General features: G+C 43.5%; 1 protein-coding gene across 1 annotated transcript in view; it reads right to left on the bottom strand.

Annotated features, from left to right (window-relative positions):
• The window catches only part of Gad2 (glutamate decarboxylase 2), a 68,877-nt gene that overhangs the window by 5,335 nt on the left and 42,070 nt on the right, over window positions 1–21,472 (bottom strand). Inside the window, exons 9-15 of the mRNA XM_041641587.1 lie at window positions 19,317–19,371; window positions 16,666–16,782; window positions 15,328–15,392; window positions 11,017–11,095; window positions 4,795–4,944; window positions 2,409–2,516; window positions 1,974–2,063 (exon numbers count right to left, since the gene is read on the bottom strand). Of these exons, the coding sequence (XP_041497521.1) occupies window positions 1,974–2,063; window positions 2,409–2,516; window positions 4,795–4,944; window positions 11,017–11,095; window positions 15,328–15,392; window positions 16,666–16,782; window positions 19,317–19,371 (664 nt within the window). The remainder of the gene's footprint in view (window positions 1–1,973; window positions 2,064–2,408; window positions 2,517–4,794; window positions 4,945–11,016; window positions 11,096–15,327; window positions 15,393–16,665; window positions 16,783–19,316; window positions 19,372–21,472) is intronic.

Below are 21,472 nucleotides of genomic sequence, written 5' to 3'. Positions count from 1 at the left end.
ACGGTGGATCACACCTTTAAATCCCAGCATTTGGGAGGCAGAGCCAGGTGGATCTCTCTCTGTGACTTCTAGGCCAGCCAGGGCTACAGAGTGAACCCCTGTCTCGAAACAACAACAACAAAACAACAATACAACAGAAGAATAAGTAGAAGAGAGGTTAGAGTGTGGCTCTAACTTGCCAGGCAACTTGCCAGGCATGCATGAACTCCTGAGTCCATCCCTAGAGCAGCAACAACAGGAAAAGAAGATGATGAAGATGGAAGAGAGGACACAGAAGCAGGGAGGTGGTCATAGAGCAGCCCGTCTGGGCAGCCAGAAATGTACCTACCAGATCCTCATTGTGACACCCTCATGGAGGTGTGAACACTGGCTATTAGTAATAACCACTTGTGTTATCTAAATATTTCTTCCCTACCAGTTAACCCTTGGGAAAGGCTCATGAGCCACCATTAAGTTTGATAAATGTTCCCTTCCCGTATGCAAGAGAGTTTGTGCAAAGTACTTACTGGAGACTGAGCATTGTGTCGCCTTAACTTTTTATGTTGTGATCCTAATCCCCAGTTAGGGAATGGGGTTCTTGAGAAGCTCTGCCTTATTAATTAGTGACTTATATATGAGACCCTGGAGAGGTGTTTTTCTTTCTTTCTGCCAGAGGAGGGTACAGTAAAACAGGTTGTCAATAAACCAGGAAGTGAGGCCTCAGCAGATATGGAATCTGTTGGCTTCTTGATCACAGATTCCCCAGCCCCCAGAACTGTAGGGAATTAATTCCTATTGTCCATAAGCCACCTAACCTGCAGTAGCTCATTATATTGCAAACCCACATCTCAGTACTTTAGCACAACAAGTGACTTTTGGGTGGGTTCTTGCCCTTGTCTTGTCCAGAATTTAACTTGGCCTTCTTTCCAACATGCAGGTGCACACATGGGAATATGCACACACATGTATATTTGCATGCACATGTGAACATGTACCCTCATATACAACACCCACTGACAAATTAAAAAAAAAAGTCTACCACATACAAGTTTCATCCTGTGGAGGAAGGCGGTGCTGGATTGCTAAAGGGCAGATGTTAACACCTACAAGCTTTCCTAAGGAGTTTTCATCTGTAGGTATCCTAGTCTTCCTGTTACATAGAGGGCAGCAAGGTAAGGTGAGATTCTTAGCAGTGGGGAGTACATGTCTGCCTATCCTGGCTGTGCCTGCAACCTCCTCTAGACACTGAAGAAAAGAACGTAGAGCAGATAACCTTCTGAAGTTCAAATATATATATGCCCACTCCTAGTTTTCTGTTCCTACAGCACCCTGATGCTATACACCAAAAAACAAACTTCACCCATGTGTAGATGTTGGGAGAGATTAAAGGTTTAAAAGAAGTACCTCCTGACAAAGGAGACTTCGAAGCTCTTTAGGCTCTGGAATCAGACCTACGGGCAATTTGGGGGAAATTACATTTCTCCCTGTCATTCAGTACTATGGGATGGCAACAGTGCGTGGCCACATCAGCTCACACTTGCTGCCAGGAGACTTCAAGTGACCTAGAACCTGATAAATGCTGAGCCTGGGGCATAATGCACACTGTAAATGGTAGCTGTTAATGTTATTGATTCTTCGCCTGGGTAGCCTTGGCTTTGGTGCAAGAGGGCTTGCAGCAGCCTTTTGCCCCTTGATCATTTCATCAAATCTCTTTTATAATTGTAACTGAGTATCTGTTTTCCTTCAAAAATCAGGAACCTTTGAGGACAGTCCTTGGTACTTTCTGAATGTCAGTGGAGATTATCACCCAATCAATTATTTTAAGACATCATAAACTCTCTCTCTAGGAACAAGCAAATGGAATTGTGAAAAGTCAGGAAATACGGACTTCACACATCCTGGGTCTGTGGAGTCCACAGAGGGGATTGGTACTGGTATTCCTCATAAAGATGCTTCATGTGTCTTACATCTAGCAAAGGAACTCCAGCATCTACCTTTGAGAGGCGGCTCATTCTTTCTTCATTGTCTTCCAGAACACGCAGACTCGGAGGCACGTACCAGAAGCACACATTTGTGTGCTGAGGCTACAAAGAAGAAAGAAAGAAAGAAAGAAAGAAGGAAGGATTCAGACCCGGTCCAAAATTCCAAGAATGGTTCGAATGCACTTATTCTTCAGGCTCAGAAGATAATTCCTGTATTTAAATGAGTAATTGCCTTTGGAGCATCTCACTTTCACATTCTATAGGATTATTTGTGAGTCCGATCTTTATTCCAGCTCAGAGGAGCCATCCTGCCATCTATTGCTTCCCCTTGTAATGGTTCCACTTAGCTAGACAGCACATTACCGGCCTCAGAAAATGCGGGGGGTAAAGAGTGGGATTAAAGACGCTGGGATCAACAATGGGGACTCTGGAAATGTGAGCACGTACCTTCCCATCAAACACCATTTCATAGCCTTCTCGGTTTTTTATGATATTGTATAAATACTCTGCCAGCTCCAAACACTTGTCAATGTGTGCTTCAAACCCTGTGGTCCCCTGTGAAAGAGAAGGAGAAGTGGGTGTGTGGGTTGCTCTCAGCTGGAAATGGCGGAATGATTTGAGTTCTCTGGAGACTGGTGGTCAGCCTGCCCTCTCCAGCTCTGCTGCATTGAGATGAGACTGCTCCGGGAGGCTTCTCTGCTGACTGGCTCCCGTTTAACCCCCGCCCCCTGTGCATTTCTTCCTTTTCATTACTGGGGCCCACAGCTGATTCCTTTTGTTCCCAGGGTTTAATTCCCCAGACAATTATTTTGATTACTCAAGGGGAAAATTTGCCTCTGCAGCTCATGGATGCAATCATGGAAGTCATTAATAACAGAAGGGCTGGGCTAGTCTTTTTCTGTAGACAAGGAGGGTTGTCAGGGACCCCCCACATGGCTGCTTGGCCCCCACTTCTGTTGCAAATTAGCCATCCCTGAACTCTTTGTATGCCTCAGTAAGAACAAACGGGCACTCACTGAATGCCAGTTGATCTTAGGAAGCCTGTTATTCCGCCTAGCTTTCCGGTGTTGTCCTTTGTGATGATGTGTGACTCATGTGTCAGGTGACACATGAGCGAGCTCATGGGTGAGGATGCCACTAACGTCCTTTACTTCTGAGCTCTGGAAACCTTGAGTCTGGACTTAGGAAACACAGCACAACAGCCTTCGACTGGCGCTAGTTATCCAATGTCTGGGCACACTAAAGAACTGATTTCCAAAATGCCTTGTCTCCTTTAGTGCCTGTATTCAGTAAGGGTAACTGGAAATTTCAGAAAACCAGTTAATGCTCTTGGAACTGGAATGCCACCTACCCCAGCATGGAACCAGAGGAAGAAGCTCTAACTATAATGGAGATAAGATGGCTATGCATTCCCCTTTTATTCAGGGCCTTATCATCCCCCAAAGGGAAGCCCCAACACAGACCATGTAAAGAATATTCCAGGTCCTAATTCCTGAGAGGGGGGAATGTAGGAAATATCAGGGGTGGGTCAAACTGCAAGAGTAGGCCAACCCTTGAGAACAAAGTGAAGGAGCCCGCTTTTCCCAGCCTTGAAATAGAAGACCTCAGAGAGAGGTGAAACAGGGAAGGTCACCAGCTGCATTACTTAAGAGCTTTTTCGATTTGTTACACAAAGCTTCAAATGTCTGAACATCCAAATGAAAAAATTTTCCATTTCACTTCCAACTTCAAGCTTCACTCTTTTTTTCAAGGTGAAATGATAAGAGTTATCAAAATAATAAGTGCAGTCCCTCACCTAGACCAGACGCAGGGATAATTATCTCATCTGAAGCTTCCTAGCCGTGCCTGTCGCGGGAGTCAAACTTTCCCTGCAAGAACCACCCTAGAAAATGTGGCTCTGACGATTACGTGGTTGTGAGACAAGATCCAGCTCTGAAGACAGGCCGATCTCAAACCCACCCCAGTCCTCTTGCCTTAGCTTACTGCGTGTATGACGACCTTTCTTTCGTGTGAATTGAGAGGATAGCCAAAATTAAACTAAGGTCACAAAGCAAAGCCAAAATGTCCCCGAAAAGCTATGAAGGTGGGATTTGGACTTGGGTTTGGGAGTGGCGAGATAAGAAAGGGTGGAGGGACAAGTGTGACTAGGATGCATTATATGTATGCATGACACCGTCAATGAATAAGCTGATAAAATATAGTCTCTGACCTTTGCTGACTCCTTACATTTAACATGTCTGCCTTCAGAAGGCCGAGAAGAGGCCCCACCTGTACTGTACCAACAGCTTCAGAGAGTACTGGGAAAGGAAGGATCACCTCTAGAAAAATTTTGAGACACACAGAACCCTACACAAAGGACTTGGAACTTCTAGAGTTTTTAAAAAAATGTTTTCTCATTGGGAGTTATCCCTTGAAGAGTCCAAGACAAGCAATCATGGTAGGCATTTTCCACTCCTGTTTCCTTCTATTAACACACAAATCTACGCAGGCAATCAATCAGTCATCAAGGTGGATCATCAATCAAGATGGAGAGGATGGCACAAAATAAGCCAAATAACAACGAGGATGACAACAGTGAGAGGTACCGCTTAAAAAACTATGGTGCTCTGCCAGACACATCAAATGCGGTTTTGAGTTGAGAGCTGGAGAAACCACTGGACTGGAGGAGGGACAAAGGATGGGTCTAGCTGTGCTCCTGCCCATGGAGAATGTGGGTATGCAGATATGGGATCAAAGAGAACTCCCCAAGTGATTTTCCATCTAGCAATCACTTGACAGCCTCTGTCATCTAGGCTTCCTGTTCCGCGGTCGTCACTCAGCTGGCTGTACTCACCTTTGCTCTCCACATGAGCCATAGTTTAAAGACATCAACGTGGCGCCCACACTGTAAGGCCTTGTCTCCGGTGTCATAAGACAGGTCATAATGTTTATCTTGCTGAAAGAGGTAGGAAGCATGCATCTGGTTGCAGCTCTGCATCAGTCCCTACAAAAGCAAAGATCAAGTTCAGGGCGCTCTCCTCACTCTGCGTTAGGATTGCATTGTGGTAGCAATTGCTTAGAAAGAGAAGCCATAGACCCAAATGTCATTGTATCTTACGGAAGAAGAAAACAGCAGGAATTATATAGAAAAACTACTGGGCAAGACTTAAAGCAAGCATCGTAGGCTGATTCTGTGGGATGGTGACTCAGGGAGGGACGTTACCAGAGGTTAACAGGGACACACTTCTGCTTTTTTTTTCTTCTTCTTAGGAAATGACATTTAGCCAGGCGATGGTGGCGCACGCCTTTAATCCCAGCACTCGGGAGGCAGAGGCAGGCAGATCTCTGTGAGTTCGAGACCAGCCTGGTTTACAGAGCTAGTTCCAGGACAGGCTCCAAAACCACAGGGAAACCCTGTCTCAAAAAAAAAAAAAAAAGGAAATGACATTTATAAAAATACATAGAAAAAAAATTTCACAACACGATGTTCATTTTCTAGGAGATCATCTTAATCTAGTTTTGTTGCAGTTCAAATATTTCAGAAACCCAGCACTTGGGAAACTGAAATAAGAGGATTACTGCAAGTTTGAGATCCAGGCCATAGTTTACATAGTGAGTTCCAAGCCAGTCAGGATTATACACCAAGATCACCCTTTTAAAAAGGAAGAAGAAGGAGAAAGAGAAAAAGGAGGGGGAAAGAGGCTTCAGAAACCTTTTGGTTCTTTGCTTTTTAAGATTTATTTTATGGGTGTGGGCACTTTGCCTGCATGTCTACCATGTGTCTGTAGTGCTCAAAGGTGACAGAAAAGGGTGTTAGATCCCTTGGAACTGGAGGCACAAATGGCTGTCAGCTGCTGTGTGGGTTCTGGGAATCAAATCTGGTTCCTCTGAATGATTAGCCAGTACTCTTTTTTTTTAATTTTTATTAAACTATGTATTTTTTCCTACTACCCTCCCTTCCTCTCCCCTCTCTTTCTACCCTCTCCCATGATTCCTATGCTCCCAATTTACTAAGGAGATCTTGTCTTTTTCTACTTCCCATGTACATTAGATCCACATATATCTTTCTTAGGGTCTTCTTTGTTGTTTGTCTAGGTTCTCTGAGATTGTAAATTGTAGGCTGGTTTTTTTTGTTCTTTTATGTTGAATAGCCACTTATGAGTACATACAATATTTGTCTTTCAGGGTCTGGGTTACCTCAGTCAATATGATGTTTTCTAGATCTATTCACTTGCCTGCAAATTTCAAGATGTCATTTTTTCTGCTGTGTAGTACTCCATTGTGTAAATGTACCATTTTTTCCTTATCCTTTCTTTGATTGAGGGGCATTTAGGTTGTTTCCAGGTTCTGGCTATGACAAATAATGCTGCTATAAACATAGTTGAGCACATATCCTTGTGGTATGATTGAGCATCCTTTGGATGTATACCCAAGAGTGGTATTGCTTGATCTTGAGGTAGGTTGTTTCCTAATTTTCTGGGAAATTGCCACACTGACATACAAAGGGGCTGTACCAGCTTGCATTACCACCAGCAATGCAGGAGTCTTCCCTTTCCCCACAACTTCTCCAGTATAAGTTTTCTTCAGTGTTTTTGATTGTGGCCATTTTTACAGGTGTAAGATGGAATCTCAGAGTTGTTTTTATTTGCATTTCTCTGATTAAGCAGTGCTCTTAACCTTTAAGCCATCTCTCCAGTCTCAACTTTCTGGTTCTTAAAATACCATTACTGTGGTTCTTCTAGAACTTTCAGTCCTCTGTAATTATTAGAGTTTGAGCTATTTGATAGTAATTATTATTATTCCTCTGTAATTATTAGTGTTTGAGTTAATCGATAGTTTATTGCTCTTATTTTAATAAATTGGAATGTAAAAAAAAATTCAAATACACTGCAATTATGAGTTGAACCTAAATGAGCATAGTTTTCCATCTTCTGCTCCCCTCCCAAGGGTCAGGCTTGGGAACTTAATTTTCCCTTTCAGTTGCCTATGGTGGTTGCAAAGGAGATTTTCCTGTCAGTGACCATGAATTTGCCCAAGCACTATAACCCTAATATAGAAAGAGGCAGAGAAGTGATTGTTCCAAAGAACCGCAAGTGACTCACGCTTCTGACTACAATAGCATTCATTGCCAGTCTCCTACTGGAAACCCCACCACGATTCAATTTATCACATCCACTGGAGGCTTCTGACTCTCCTGTCAGCTGCTGTGTAATTGTGATTTTATAAAAGCTTTGGCATTTGGTTTTCTTTCTCTTGTGACTCATGACAAGAGAAGAAAAGACGAAAATGTGATCACTGAGCTGAAGTAGAAGTGAGAACCTTTTTAAAAAGTTATCCAAACTAAAACGCTGGGCAAAGCAGACAGGGCACTTGGAAGACAATAGAATTGACTCCACCTGTAGCTTGGCTTTATACTACATGGACTCCATAGTTATCTTTGAAAATGAGAAAAAAATAAAGATGATATGCGAGCATGAGAGCAGGAGGAAGATGTTGAATTTGAAAAAGAAAATCCCCTTACAGATGAATAGAATTATACAATTAATAGAGTTATAGCAGGTGCCTCCATTTTGTTTCATGGCCACAAAACCTTTGTACCGGGTTTTCCATGGCACTTAAAACTCACAAATAGGTGGGTTTCATCTGTACCAAAGGAAAGAACTTCATAGAGTGTAGGGTGGTGGGTGGGTCAGACCAGGCTCACCATGTGCACAGAAGCAAACAGTGATCTAGGTTGTTACACACAAGGCTTTCGTGGGTTAATATCCTGGTTCTGAGCAAGGAAATAGTCATAGACCGCTGTGTTCCAAACTAGTCTAAATACATACGTGGGTGCTGCAGAAAATTGGAAGGCTGGGGTTTAAATAGACCTAAGAACTTACATATTTGTGTCTTATGTCTAGTTATTATAATGCGTAACAGAATATAAAAGGCTTTAACAATCCTTTGCAATGCCAGGATTTGTTTTAAACTCTTATCAATGCATTTCAACCTTTTGAAAACTGAAGTTTTTTTCTCTTCAAAATTTTCACTGTATTTTTGTGTGATGTCATGCTCATTGTATTCCAAAGGGGGTAGGGGTGGAGGGATGTGGCCAGGACATCACATGCGCTTGAATTTGAGAGGCTCTTAGAGTTAAATTAACCTATTCCCTTCTTCTCTTTGATTTATTTTTATTTCAAACTCTGTATCAGTGTATGTGCTGGTTAGTGTTTAGTCTATTCAAGAAAAGCCAGAGTCATCTCAGAAGGAGGAACCTCAACTGAGAAGATGATGCCATCAGATTGGCCTGTGGGCGAGTCTGTGGGTCATCTTCTTTGTTAATTGTCGGTGTGGGAGGGCCAGTCCGCTGTGGGAGGTGCGACCCCGGGCAGGTGGTCCGAGCTTGTATGACGAAGAGCACCTCCCACAGTGTGCTGGGGCCTCCCGCACCGATCATTAATCACAAATGTTTATGAAGTTTTCTTGCTGTTGGAAGTCTCACGTGATGGGGTCCATATGTAATTTGGGACCAAAAGAAGCGGAAGTGCAACTGGCGGGGCTTAACCAGTGGACAGTGAAGATAGCAATTTTGGGTGCTGAATTTATACTTGTTTTTATCTCAATAGTGGTTTTTTTTTTTTTTGAATGGCATTTTGGCTTTTATTGACTTGTACAGCGTGTCTCCTCAAGCGCAAGCCTGCTCGGCCCCACCCTCCCCTCGCTATGTCCCCTTTCTTCCCTTTGGATCTGGAATGTTTACTCTGAGCCTTTGTGGGCTTTTAGTTTTTAGATGGTCATAATTAGCAGACTGCTTTGAATTTCTGAAGAGGCTTCGGGACAACATTGAAACTGTTGGATTACAGTGATTTTTGAACTGCATGCACTTTGTATTATGGGATAGCCACGAGTGTCAGGAGGGCAGGAAGAGAATGTTATGGTTTGAATGTTAACGCCCCTTCGTAGCACGTGTTTGAACCTTGGTTCCCCAGGTTGAAGTTTTGGGAGACTGTGCAAACTTTAGGAAGGAATGGCTCACTGGGGTAGGCCTTAAGGGTGTAGCCTGGACCACATTCAGCCTATTCATCTGTGTTTGTGGAGACTGGAGGAGGTGAGATATCTCAGCCACACGCCATGCTGTGGCCTGCTGTTGTGCCTTCCTCATCGTGATGGACTGGATTGTCTCACACTGTGAGCTGAAATAAACCTCCCTGCTATCAAGGGTTTGGTCCTAGTGATGAGAAAGGAAAGCGATTAACACAAGTCCTCTTTCAGATGAGACTCCCTGTTCTAGCCTGTAAAACACAGCCTGCTCTCTGACTCCATCACCTCCCGTCAGAAGCAGAAGCAGATAGGAGCTTCTGTGTCTCAAATTGTCAGCGAGTATTTTGAAAAGGAATGGGTCAGGTGCCAAACCACAAGGTGCTACCCTGAGTCACATCAAATCTTTCCAGTGCCGGCTGCTAATTAGATCCATACTGGCCTGTTTTCATATGACTTGCCTTTCTCTGTTTGGCTTGCAGTGACAGAACGCAAGCCACAGCCAAACATCTGGCTGGGACATCAGTGACAAAGCTTTCTATTTGTTTCCCAGTAGGACAGCTGAGGTGTCCATAGGCAAGGGCAATGGTGGTAAAGTAAGTGTTTCCGTGAAAACCAGTCCTGAGGAATACTTTCACAATGTGTTCCTTGAATTTTGTAGGGCAGTTTGTCTTCAATTTGTGTCCAGATTTGAATTTCTCTGATGAAGACACAGAGGGCATGGTGCTTACATTTACAGTAATCAAGACGGATCAAAGAAGGAAGATTGCCTTTGACCCAGAAATCCACCTTAAAGGGATTTCTACTCAGAAAGAGATAAAGATACATGTCTAGGATTTTGTCAAGCAGCTAGGAATCATGTGAGAGAGCATTAAAAGACCAACAAGATAAAGTTTGGAAATACTGTGCTCATTCTAGAATGTTAAATACAGAATGCAGTGTGTGAGGTGCGTGGTAGCAATTTTATTTTGAATGCATAAAAATTTATTCATATATAATATACACATTCCTGAAAAATTGTGGGAGCATATATTTAAAGACATTAATGATATTATGTTCAAATAACAGAATTTTGGGTGAGTTTAAATTTATCTGTATCTTCTAAAATAAGTGAAATATTGTTAAAGCAAGTAGAGTTAAATGTTTAAAAATGGCTTTAGACATGATACTAAAATCTAGTATCACGATCTTAACATGGAAAAATTAGTTTAGTTCTTGCTTTCATTTGCTCGGTTCAGCTTGAGTCTGGGCAGGGTCTGGTTTTGTAGCCTAGGCAAGGCATGACTGACAGTGTTCCTGCTTGGGCCTCCTTAACGTGAGGATGTCAAGTGTGAACCACACACTTGGCTCTTTGCTTACTTCTTAGAAACGAGAGATCTGCGAGAGTGAGGACATGTCTCACCCTGGGCCCGGGAAGGAGATGCAGGGGCCAACAGTCTCTCTCAGACTTGGCATATCTAAGTACCTTGAATGAAAGAAGTGGTCATTGCTTATTCTCTTTGTGGATAATATATATACAGATGGATTAAATTTACTTTCTGAATATAGCATTTGATTTTAAATTTAACTGTGAGATATATAATGTATCCATGTATATCTAAGCATGCATATGTATCTAAATTGTAAAACTAACTTTAATTTTTTTTATCCTGTATATACTTCCCATGGTCAAAACTATTTTTTCTGATGGTGAAATCTACTCCTCATCTTATTTACAAAAGCAAATTGTGAATTTAATTTTCTGAGAAAGGGACATAAAAGCTCTCTGTATTGGGGGGAGGTTCACTCTGAGAAAAGGTCTTTATAGAAAACATGCAAATGAAGTCAAGGCCTCAGTTCTAAAGGTTGAGAGTTAAGTCTTCCTTCCCCTCCAAACAAGAGCTCAGAAGAGCTCTCTGTGGGGGAATGTGAACACCTGGACCTGAGCAGAGACCACAAACTGCACGAGCACAGGTAGATCCCAGCCCTGGACCAGTCCCAGAGACAGAGACCACGAACTTCATGAGCACAGGTAGATTCCACTCCCGGACAGGCCCCAGAGTCAGGAAAAGCATACCTCTTCTCTAACCAGGAGAGCTGAGCACTGCAGAGGGACACCCATCATCTTGTGTGGATTCCATGTCACAGAGTTAGCCCTAAAAAGAGAAAAAACAACCAAAAATCTGATTAGAGGGTAGCATTGCACACTGGGCTCAGATAACAGAGGTTCCAGCCCTTGCAATAGGGCTTCCGGGTTGCCTTCCTTGTCTCAGATTCCAGGATGATGCTCCATCTACAGAAGTGCAGCCTCCCACTGTTCACAGAGAGGGGCATGGTGAGCAGGCTTCATGGTGCAGCCTCCCATTGTTCACAGAGAGGGGCATGGTGAGCAGGCTTCATGGTGCAGCCTCCCATTATTCACAGAGAGGGGCATGGTGAGCAGGCTTCATGGTGCAGCCTCCCATTGTTCACAGAGAGGGGCATGGTGAGCAGGCTTCATGGTACAGCCTCCCATTGTTCACAGAGAGGGGCATGGTGAGCAGGCTTCATGGTGCAACCTCCCAGTGTTCACAGAGAGGAACATGGTAAACACGCTTCATGGCCCTTTCTCCTCTAACGGATGTGTACATTTGCCTGTATGGTGCTCTCAGAGCCCTTAGGGTGCCTGGGGTCACTGAATTCAGGGTCCTGCCTTTAGCCACTGCTGGCCAGAGCACTGGGCAGATGGAAGGGTCATCTTTGTGCTTCTATTATTCCTGCTTCTGACTCTGCCACAGTGGCCTGGATGAGGAAACATTGCTGCACTGATCATCGTCCTTGATGGCATCTGTCCTGCTCAGTTCGCACACACTTCTCACAGGTGTCCTTCCAGGGGGCTTCCGGTTAGTCCCCTGAAGCCATCTCTCCTAACTGTGGGGAGAAGCATGGCCCATACAAGAGAGGCTCTGCTTTCTTCCTTCCTCTCCTTCCTTTCTCTCTTCTCCTCCTTTACTTCTCTTTGAAACAGAGTCTCAGTACAAAGCCTGCGATGATTCAAAGTTGTCATCCTCATGATTCAGCCTATTGCACACTGAGTTTATGGGTATGGTTGCCCACACCTACCTTACAGCAGAGGTAATTTCCAATTAATTCCAGTTAATTTTGCCCTCATTCTTATGAAACTCTTAAGTTCTTTCAGCATCTGTGGCTCTAAGGTGCACAGCTCAGGGACTTATACTACATTAGGACCATGGTTCATATTTCTTTAATTATTATTATTATTACCTTAATCTGGATAGTCTTAACTGACTCTCCCTCACCCCTGGGCACTGGGGTTATTTTACAGTTTTGTTTATGGTCTTTCCCTGTAGCTCAAACTCCAAACTGCAGCACATGATAGGGGTGCTCCAGGGTGGCCTCTGTGTGCAGCCGACATCCTTTCCCTTCCTTTCTGCATTTCCATTACGGCAGACTGCTTCTTGTTCTTTGAGTGTTCTGCTCCACTCTTGGGCCTGCCATGCCATTGCCTCTTTCTTGGCTTCACTTTGTTTAATTCTATTTGTCCCTACATCCATATTCTGAAAGTGTCTCTTCAGCCACATTCCAGTTCCTTTAACTTCTCCCCTTCGCTCCAGCACCACTCCGACTCCTCCTTTCCAGAGCCCAGAGAAAGCAATTTTTCCTGCCAAGGAATCTGTTTGTCAAGGAAGCTCAACACTTCCGAAGATGCTAAAGGTCTTTAGGATGAGAGTCATAGTTTGACCTTTGGATAAAGAAACCCACAGGAGCAGGGAAGGCAGTGGAACATCCCATAGCAACGGTGTCCAAAGTGCCCCAGCTTGCTGTCCCCTCACCCCTCAAGGTGTGAGGGCCTTGGGAAGTATTGAGGAATGACACGTGGCATCTGGCCCATCAGAAAACACTTGCTGTACCAGGAATCCTACTTAAGTCAATGAACAATTCAGCTGAGGGTCCATGGCATTTGGAGAGCACCCGTGGGACTTACACTTATGGCCACTAACCTGCCAACCTCCTGGGCAGAACTTCTGTATTCCTACCTCTTTCCTGCCCTAGCCTCACAGAGGGCCACAAACACACCCCACCCTCCACCCAGATTGGACTCAACTTTCTCCAAGGACGTTTCCAAACATATCTGCTCTGTAGCAGGACTCCTCCTCCTCCTTTTCTGCCCCTCACTGGATGATGCTAAGCCCAGTGCTGATGCTTGGTGCATGCTTGCTGGGATGCTGAGATCCAGGAAGGATCATTTCCCCCTCCATCTTAACTGCATGCTTGCCTTGGCTCTCAAGTGCGGTTGAAGGCAATTGGTGATGCAGCTTCTGTTTCATGGCAACCCTCAGCAAGTCCTTAGGGTCCTGGAAGAGTAGACTGTTCCAAGGTCAGACCAGCTCTGGAGGATCTGAGCTTCTCGGCTATGCTGGCTCTAGGAAAGGCAATGCTAGCCAGAAAGAAAGTCATCTGAAGGACTTGGCTTGTTCCAAAGAGGAAGCCGGATAGGGCTTTGCCATTATGCTATGAGAATGTCACTCGGAAATGCTCTGAAACCAGGTGGACAAGAATGGACCATAGATTTCTTCTCCCCTTGGAGTGAAACTTTGGCTTATGATACTCAGAGAAAAGTTTTCTCTGACAGAGCCGCATTTCCTTCCGAAAACTAAGTGCACACACATTGACTCCAGCAATCCCCACGGGTTCTGTGGCCTTATTCTCTAAAGAGAATCCACATCATGCTAAGGATGGTGAAGGATGGTTCCGATCTGATACACGTGCTCAGAACATGACATGGCAGTGCCCTTATTTTTTTGAGTGTTCCATCCTTGGCGATCCCATTAGGTAAATTTAGTCATAATCTAGTTTTGAGAATTGTAGTAACAAGAACACAGAGGACTCTGTGTGCCAAGATGAGCACTGTGAGCGTTTCCCTCAAATAATAATCCTCAGGATAAAAGCGCGTGGGTGTTTATTTCCCAAGGCTCTAGGTAGGTAATTTAGTGAGCTTTCAAGTGGCAGTGGTGGGGTGCTCTGTGGTTCTCAGCACTTGCGGAGGGAGGTGGCATTCAAGGTGGTAGAAAAGATGCTTATAGTTTGTGTCAGAAGCAGCCACAGAATGGAAGGTGCTGTGCACTCGCCGCCACGGCTGAGAACACACAGTTTTGGGTGGGTGTGACTGGGGTTCTAGACAAGCTTAGGTGGAAGGACACCTGCTCTCATCTCCCCTACCCTTGGGCCATAGTCAGCAAGGACAGTGCTGGTGACTTAACCCTGCTGTGCCCAGGCCAGGACTCAGGGACAGTCATCCTGTATCATGAGGCTGGGCTGCTCTGCCCAGCTCTTTCTTAGCCTTATTTCTGCTAATTCAAAGGACACTCTTGGCTCTAACCCCGACCTCCTCCTCCCCCACTTCCACACTCATGGGTTCTGTCTGGGTGAGACACGCTCTGGTCTGGCCTCTCTGTGTGCTGACAGATGCTTCCAAGTTCCAAAGCCTTTTCTCTGGTCCTGACATAGAACCTGTGCCAAGATGTCTAGGGGCAGAGCCAGGGTGAGGCTTTTCCTGGGCAGCATCTGGCTGCTTGGCAGGGCATGGTAGGCAGTTGTCAGCCTCTGATAAATTAAGGCTTTCTCTGTGGTCTGGAGTGGCAGAACTCACAACTGGAGCTGACCTGCTGACCTGCTTGTCTTGCTGTGTTTTGATGAGAGAACTGGTTGCCCTTTGCGTGTGGCACAGAATCATAGCCTGAGGCCATATTTTATATTCTGCATTTCCTGCCTTGGACTTCAACATGTTTTATGCTAACCAAACATTCTTCCTTTGTGTTTTGCAGCTTTCTCAATGGTCTGCTGCACCGGCCCCAAATAAGAGCTACTTACTGCCTCAATCGGAGCTACGTCAGAAAAAGGTTGTCGTGGGATGAAGCCAGGAGAACGAAATCCCTGGCGGGTCCCACTTCAGCTCAGCTAACTGTGTCTAATCTCAAATGTAACTTTCATCATTACGAATGACAAAGGACAATGTGCTCACCTGCTTTGAGAAAACTATTCATTGCTTTCTTTAAAGTCATGGATTTTATTCTTATGGTAACATGAAAACTACAAATCTTCCCTTTAGAAAAATGTTTAAAATTTTTAAAATTATGGGTGGTTGATTCAAAGGGGCCAGGAATGAACTCTAGAGATAAACCCTGCTTTTGAAAACCATTCTCCTTCTTCAGTAACTTGATGCAGGACTTTTGTTTTGTTTTGTTTTTTGTAGTTACACATAGGCAAGACTCACAAGTACAGTCAGAGTGGGCTTGCTGGCATCCCAAGACTTCCTTAGAGGTAGAGTGCCATTTTATTTTATGTAGCTTTTAACATCCTACATTATAGACTAGGAAATCACACGTACCTCTCCACCCCGCTCAGCTTCCACTTGTGTTTCCGGGACATCAGCAGCCCTCCACCCCAAGCAGCCTGAAACGACAAAACAGACAAGGGAGAGTGCAGCGCCTTTCCATGGCCTGGATTTTAGTTTCGAGTCTTCCATATTAGTGGGAATGTCGTAATATGAAAATGACCCTCATAGGTGCATGCAGATTAAGTGGGTGGACCACCTTCTCCTAATGTGAGGTCTTTACATTTCAAGGTCTCTACCTTACATTTATATATTATATATTTATAATTATGGAGTCAAATTGGAGACATATTTTTCCAGTTTGCATGAGTGGGAGAAAGTTTGCCTCCCCAGCCCTTCCTGTAGTTTTTTTAGTTGTTCCTTTGGGAGGCCCATGCTCTCAGAATGAGAAAGCCTATGGTCACCACGGCTGGAGTAAGGTAAGACCGGCTAGGGAGCCATTACAGGCTTCATGTTGAAAGCCAGAATGACCTGGTCAATGCTACTTGCAGTTTTAACTCACAGTAGCATAAACATTGGTACCTGAATGTGTAACAACTTATCACTTCTGCTATGGAGAAAATACTGCAACAAAAAGATCAACTGAGCTAAACATTGTGCCGAGTTGGTAACGGTTTGTGGTTGGTTATCACAAATATTTTATCTCACCTTGGTTCATTAGCAAATATTTTGTAGATGGAAACAGATCTTCAAGCCACACCAATAACACACTCAATTTAAATCCCTTCAGTTCGGCCTTGCAGACTGACATAGTTTTTATTAGGAAATGGTAGTGTACTTTCTGTAAATTTTGGTGTCATAAACTTCGTGTCAAAACATTTCAGATATAGTTCAGCTTCTTAGTTGACCAAACTAACGTGTTGGAAATTTGGCAATCCATATTCCGTAGTGAGTTGTCAAGTCTGCTTTTTTACCCACCACATACATGGTTATCTAACTTCAACATGAGTTTTATAACCCTGTGGGGTTCTGTTACAAATGTAACAGATATAATATCTATACTATCTATAAGGGAGATTTGCACTTGTGTGACTGTGTGTGTGAATGATTTTTAACCAGAGACATTATGGATCTATAAACTGAGAACCAGACTCAAGGACTGGGAATGTCAATGATATTGTCATGTGGGGAACCTTAATGCATAATTCGTCTCAGGCTGTTTCTAACTAATATTACACACTGTGTAAGTTCTGTGCCTCTGGGATCTTTAAAATCTGAGATGCCACCATTCTAAATGAGAGAGAGGGGAAGACGGAAGCAGGGGGGCGGGGAATGCAAATCGTACTCCGTGAGTCTCATTAAGAACTGTGCAAGTCGCTGATGGGTACTTACATCCACGTGCATCCAGATCTTGTACTTTTTGCAAATGTCAGCAACAGCCAAGAGGGGATCAAAAGCCCCATACACAGTGGTTCCAGCTGTGGCACTCACAAGGAAAGGAACAAATCCCTACAAAGCAAGAAAGACCCCATTGTGTAAACAGGAATTCTGGCCTTATTTACTCAGTTAATTTTTTGAGACAAGGTCTTGCTGTGTGGCTCAGTCTCACTTGGAACCCAGGGTGCAGATCGGCCTCAGTATGTGACAGTCCTCCCAGCTCGGTCTGGCTCTACAGACATGGGCACCACACTGGAATCCAAGGCTTCTTACCTCTCCCCTACCACGTGCATCGTTTTAACCATCAGAATTGTCCCCGCTCTACATTGGCTATAGCAATGACTGAGCTCCACTCTGCGACACCTGGCAGCTGCCCTGCGACAGCAGCAGTTAGCAGCACTGGCTTTCCTGCACCGGAGGTTTCCTGCACTGTCCTGTGTATGGGGAGCCCACCCCACAGAGAAGGGCCTAGATGGAGAAAAAGGTGGTGGGGAGGAGAAGTCCAATAGCACAGCTTCTCTCCCTCTCCTCTCCCTTTCCCTTCCTTTTTCCATCCCTCTGTCTCTCTTCCTCTCTCTCCTCCTCCCCACCACCTTCTGGCATCAGGATCTGAGCTACTCTGCCCATCTTCCTCTTTAAGTAGATTGGTGCCGCCAGGAGCAGAGTGTCTCATTGTCATGAAAAACCCTAAGTCATTAAAACATTTAAAATGCCATATTCTGCAGTCTTTGAAAGATATGAAGAATGCCTATCTAACTGAAATATATCTCGATATATATAGAAAATCTAAGTAACATGACTACAAGCTTTACTATTATCGATGATTATCCATTAACAACCTATATTTCTTAATTATACAGTACATTTTTAAATGAACTACACAATCACAACACCTTATTCAAGATCAGAAATACATATACATATAACAAAATTGACCTTAAAATCCACACCAATGCAATACCTATATCAGATGTCCCCATTTACATGCTCCAGGTAGATTTAGTGATCCTTCTTATTTCCTTTGCTCATTTCCTGCTCTTTCTTCTTCACACCCAGGCACCTGAACCTACCTCGTTCCTTAGCATGGGCAGGTGTGAAAGGTGGGACAAAAGAGAGGCTCTGCCAGCCCATGCTCCTGTGCGGACCAGCTCAGGTGACTTACTTGGAACTTGAGAGGGGAGAACTCACATGGGGCTAAATATTTCCCAAGCCATGGCAACATGAAAATTGATTTGAATAGGATGTGGCTATGAGGGTGGAAGAATGGCACGGATTCTCTCAGGCCAGAGTGGTCACTCTAGGCTGCCCTCATGGGCAGTGTTGGTTTATAGACCCTAAATGATGTTTCGGGGTTTGTCTTTAGGTGGCAGCAAAGGTTTAATCTTATGGTTTACATAGTCACCTTTCTAATACAAGAAAGCTGTAGGAGGAAATAAAAAGCATATGAAAATAAATGATTACTGCTAAGCACATAGTAATTATATCTACTGTTAAACCATCAATTGTACCTTTTATTTACTAAACAGAGAATCTTAAAAGCAATCTCTGACTTGTGAATCATCCAAGGGCATGTTCTTTCATGGCTATTGTTATTTGTTTTTATATTTTTGAGACAAGATCTCAAATCTTTCAGAATGACCTCAAACTCCACATGTAACTGAGGATGACTTTAAGCTTCTGATTCTTCTGCCTCAACCACACCACCTAGTTTATAGACGCTGGAGAACAATTCAGGGTGTTTTGCAAGCTAAACAAACACTCTCCCAACTGAGTCATATCCCTAACTTGTCTTGCTATTTCTAAAGCAGTTCTAAATTCGTGCCTTCAGAATAGGATGTATGGTTTAATGTGGTCCTCTTGAAACCCCATTGACCGTCACTCACATGCTGCCTGGGCATTTCAGTCCCTAGCTGTGAGGATGGCTCATGCATGTGTCTGCCCTGTACCAAGGACATCATGTGAGGGCTTTTAGAAACCTGTCCCTGTAGAGATTATCTATGCAGCAACTTAAACCATTATAAAGCACATATATACATACACATGTACACCATATACATGTATACACACATATATGTATGGTGTAGGAGGTCCTTCTGTATTTGTGTTGCTTTCGTAGGTTAATAAAGAAACTGCTTTGGGCCTAGCAATAGGACAAAACTTAGGTAGGTGGGGAGACAGAACTGAATTCTGGGAGGAAGAAAGCAGAGAGAGAGAACCACCATGGAGCTGCCAGAATCAGACATGCTGAATCTTTCCAGGTATGGTGAACACAGATTAGTAGAAATGGGTTAAATCAAGATGTGAGAGTCAGCCAATAAGAGGCTGGAGATAATGGGCCAGGCACTGTTTAAATTAATACAATTTCTGTGTTGTTATTTTGGGGGTTAAGCTAGCCTGGCGGCCGGAACAAAAGGACCCCTCCTCGTACAACATATGTATACCTGGAGAGTGATGTGATGATTGCATGAAAAATTTCATATTTTTGTTAGAGCTTGGAGATTAGAGTTTGGATTCCTTTTGTCTTAAGAACAAAACCTAAATGACTTTTCTTGCTTATGAATTGAAATACGTATTGCTGTGGCTCAGAGATCCCTATAGAAACTTACTTTCTGTTTGACTTCAAGGATTCTTCTTTCGAGATCAGATGGGATCATTTTCCCTCTGTAAGAAAAAAGAATATATGTGAATTTGTTTGGACTGGTTTGCTCTGCTCTCTTTACAGTGTAAGGAACCTCAAGATGGTAGACTCCAAGTCTTAGCATTAACTGGTGCTCAGTTAAGACAGCTCTTTGGCAGTCTCAGGGACAGAAAGAATTACATTTATCTCCCAGTATAACAAATGACTGTTTCTTACCATGCTTGGGAGAAACCTGACCATACTGTGTTCTTGGTAAAATGGTCACACTGACCCTCTACTTTTCCCACAGACTGCTAAAATGCATTCTTTTAGTTAATTTTAAACAATTCTGGTTGGGGAAGAGAAGCTCAGGGGGAAAGGATTTCACTCCAAATTTTCACTTTAGAAAAAAAAATTCAGTTCAAATGGGTAGATCTCCTTTTTTTATGTTGATGGAACATCAAGAAGATAGAATTCATTTTCAGACATTTGGTTAAAAATGTGATTCCCCACACCGGCTACATTCCCTTAAAGCCTGAAAGCATAAAGCAAGCCGAAATGCAGGGACTCAAATTTCACACACTCAGATGGAAAGGCACATGAGGGAGAAGCATCATGTCATTCCCAATAGAGCTCTTTCCCAAAGGATGGCGCAACCCCTGTGTGTGCTATGATCATCAGTTAGACAGGGAGACACCAGATGGGGAGACAGCATTGTGTCCCTACACCATTTCTTTCCTACAGTAAAAGTCAACATTATGATAATCATGAGAAATCATTTGTAGAGCAAGTTACACGGTGCCAAATATTCCTGGAAAATGACAGCATTTAGAGTTAGTTATTAGGATTGAGCAAGTCAATAACTCAACAAGTGCAAAAATGTTTTTAAAAGCTTGGCATGTGATAGACACACAGTCATTGCTGAGATTATTGTAGTCTGATGTGATATTTTTATTTTAAGATCCTGAAAGAAAACAAAAACAAAGTAGTTGGAAGGAGCTGTGGGTGGTAAAATATGTTCTGAGGCCAATAACTTTCCCCAATGGGATGATTAATCTAGGTTTTATAAAGTGTGTAATACAGAAAGTGGTGGGGGTGCCACAGGCATTCAGTGAGCAGTGGCGGGGACTTGGTATGTTAACTCCTGTGGATCTAGGCACACAGGGACCGCTAGCTGCTCATCATACCTCCTGGTGCTTCCCAAACATATGTGATTTATTGCAGGTTAGTTAATGCTCACATTTCATTCGTCTTTAAAATGATCTGACAGTCCACAGAGGGCATGCCAATTATGTTTTTCTACCAATTTCATTACAGATTCAAAAAAGAAGTTTGACAAATTAGTTGGTTACACAGCAGACATTAAATCTCAAAGTTTTGAGAATCACTGGCTGAGGTGGTTCTGCCAGAGCTAAGTGATTCATATAAAATTACTCAGGCAACAGTCATGGAAAAGTTACTAGGGCCGGAGTTGTCAGGTTAGAATTTAGCAAAAGGCGTTACAGGTATCTTGCTGTGATACTCCTGTGAGACCGAGAAGTGGGGGAGGGAAATGAGGCTGGGAACGCGCTCTTATAAGCTTCTTACACCCTAGATTGTTCCATCTTTCAGAGAGCCCCAGGAATATCCTTTAAGATTCAGGCTTTCCTAGGCCAGTCTCCCAAGGTGTTTCCTAGGTCAGGCCTTCTATTTATGCCCCCCTTTGCCTGAGGAAGTTTTGTACAATTCTGGATGTCGAATAGATATACAAGTTAGTTAAACATTTATTGGTAATAAATCAAATAAATTCATTTTTATCTGATTTGCATGTAATTACATGCTAGTGTGTGTATACGTGCACATGTTTACAGGCCATGTGCTTGTGGAGGCCATGTCTGTGGAGGCCAGTTCTCAGGTTCCAGCCACCATTTCTTGACGTAGGGTCTTTCACTGGTCTGGAACTTGCTAAGTAGGCTCAATCTTACCCACAGGCCTAGCTTTTAAAACGTGAGTTCTGGGAGTTGAACTCTTGATTTTGTGTTTGAAAGGCAAGTACTTTAGACTAAGCTGTTTACTTAGCCCAGAAATTTAGTTTAGTCTTTACACTTACATTAGTTAAAAAAAATTACATTAGTTTTTAAATTTACATTTAGTTTTTAAACTTAT

The sequence above is a fragment of the Microtus oregoni genome, unplaced genomic scaffold (assembly GCF_018167655.1).
Source record: "Microtus oregoni isolate MIOR12 unplaced genomic scaffold, Mior012 000070F_ref0000104, whole genome shotgun sequence".
Taxonomy (NCBI): domain Eukaryota; kingdom Metazoa; phylum Chordata; class Mammalia; order Rodentia; family Cricetidae; genus Microtus; species Microtus oregoni.
The sequence above is the reverse complement of the archived record's forward strand: the minus strand, read 5'-3'. Positions and strand labels throughout refer to the sequence as shown.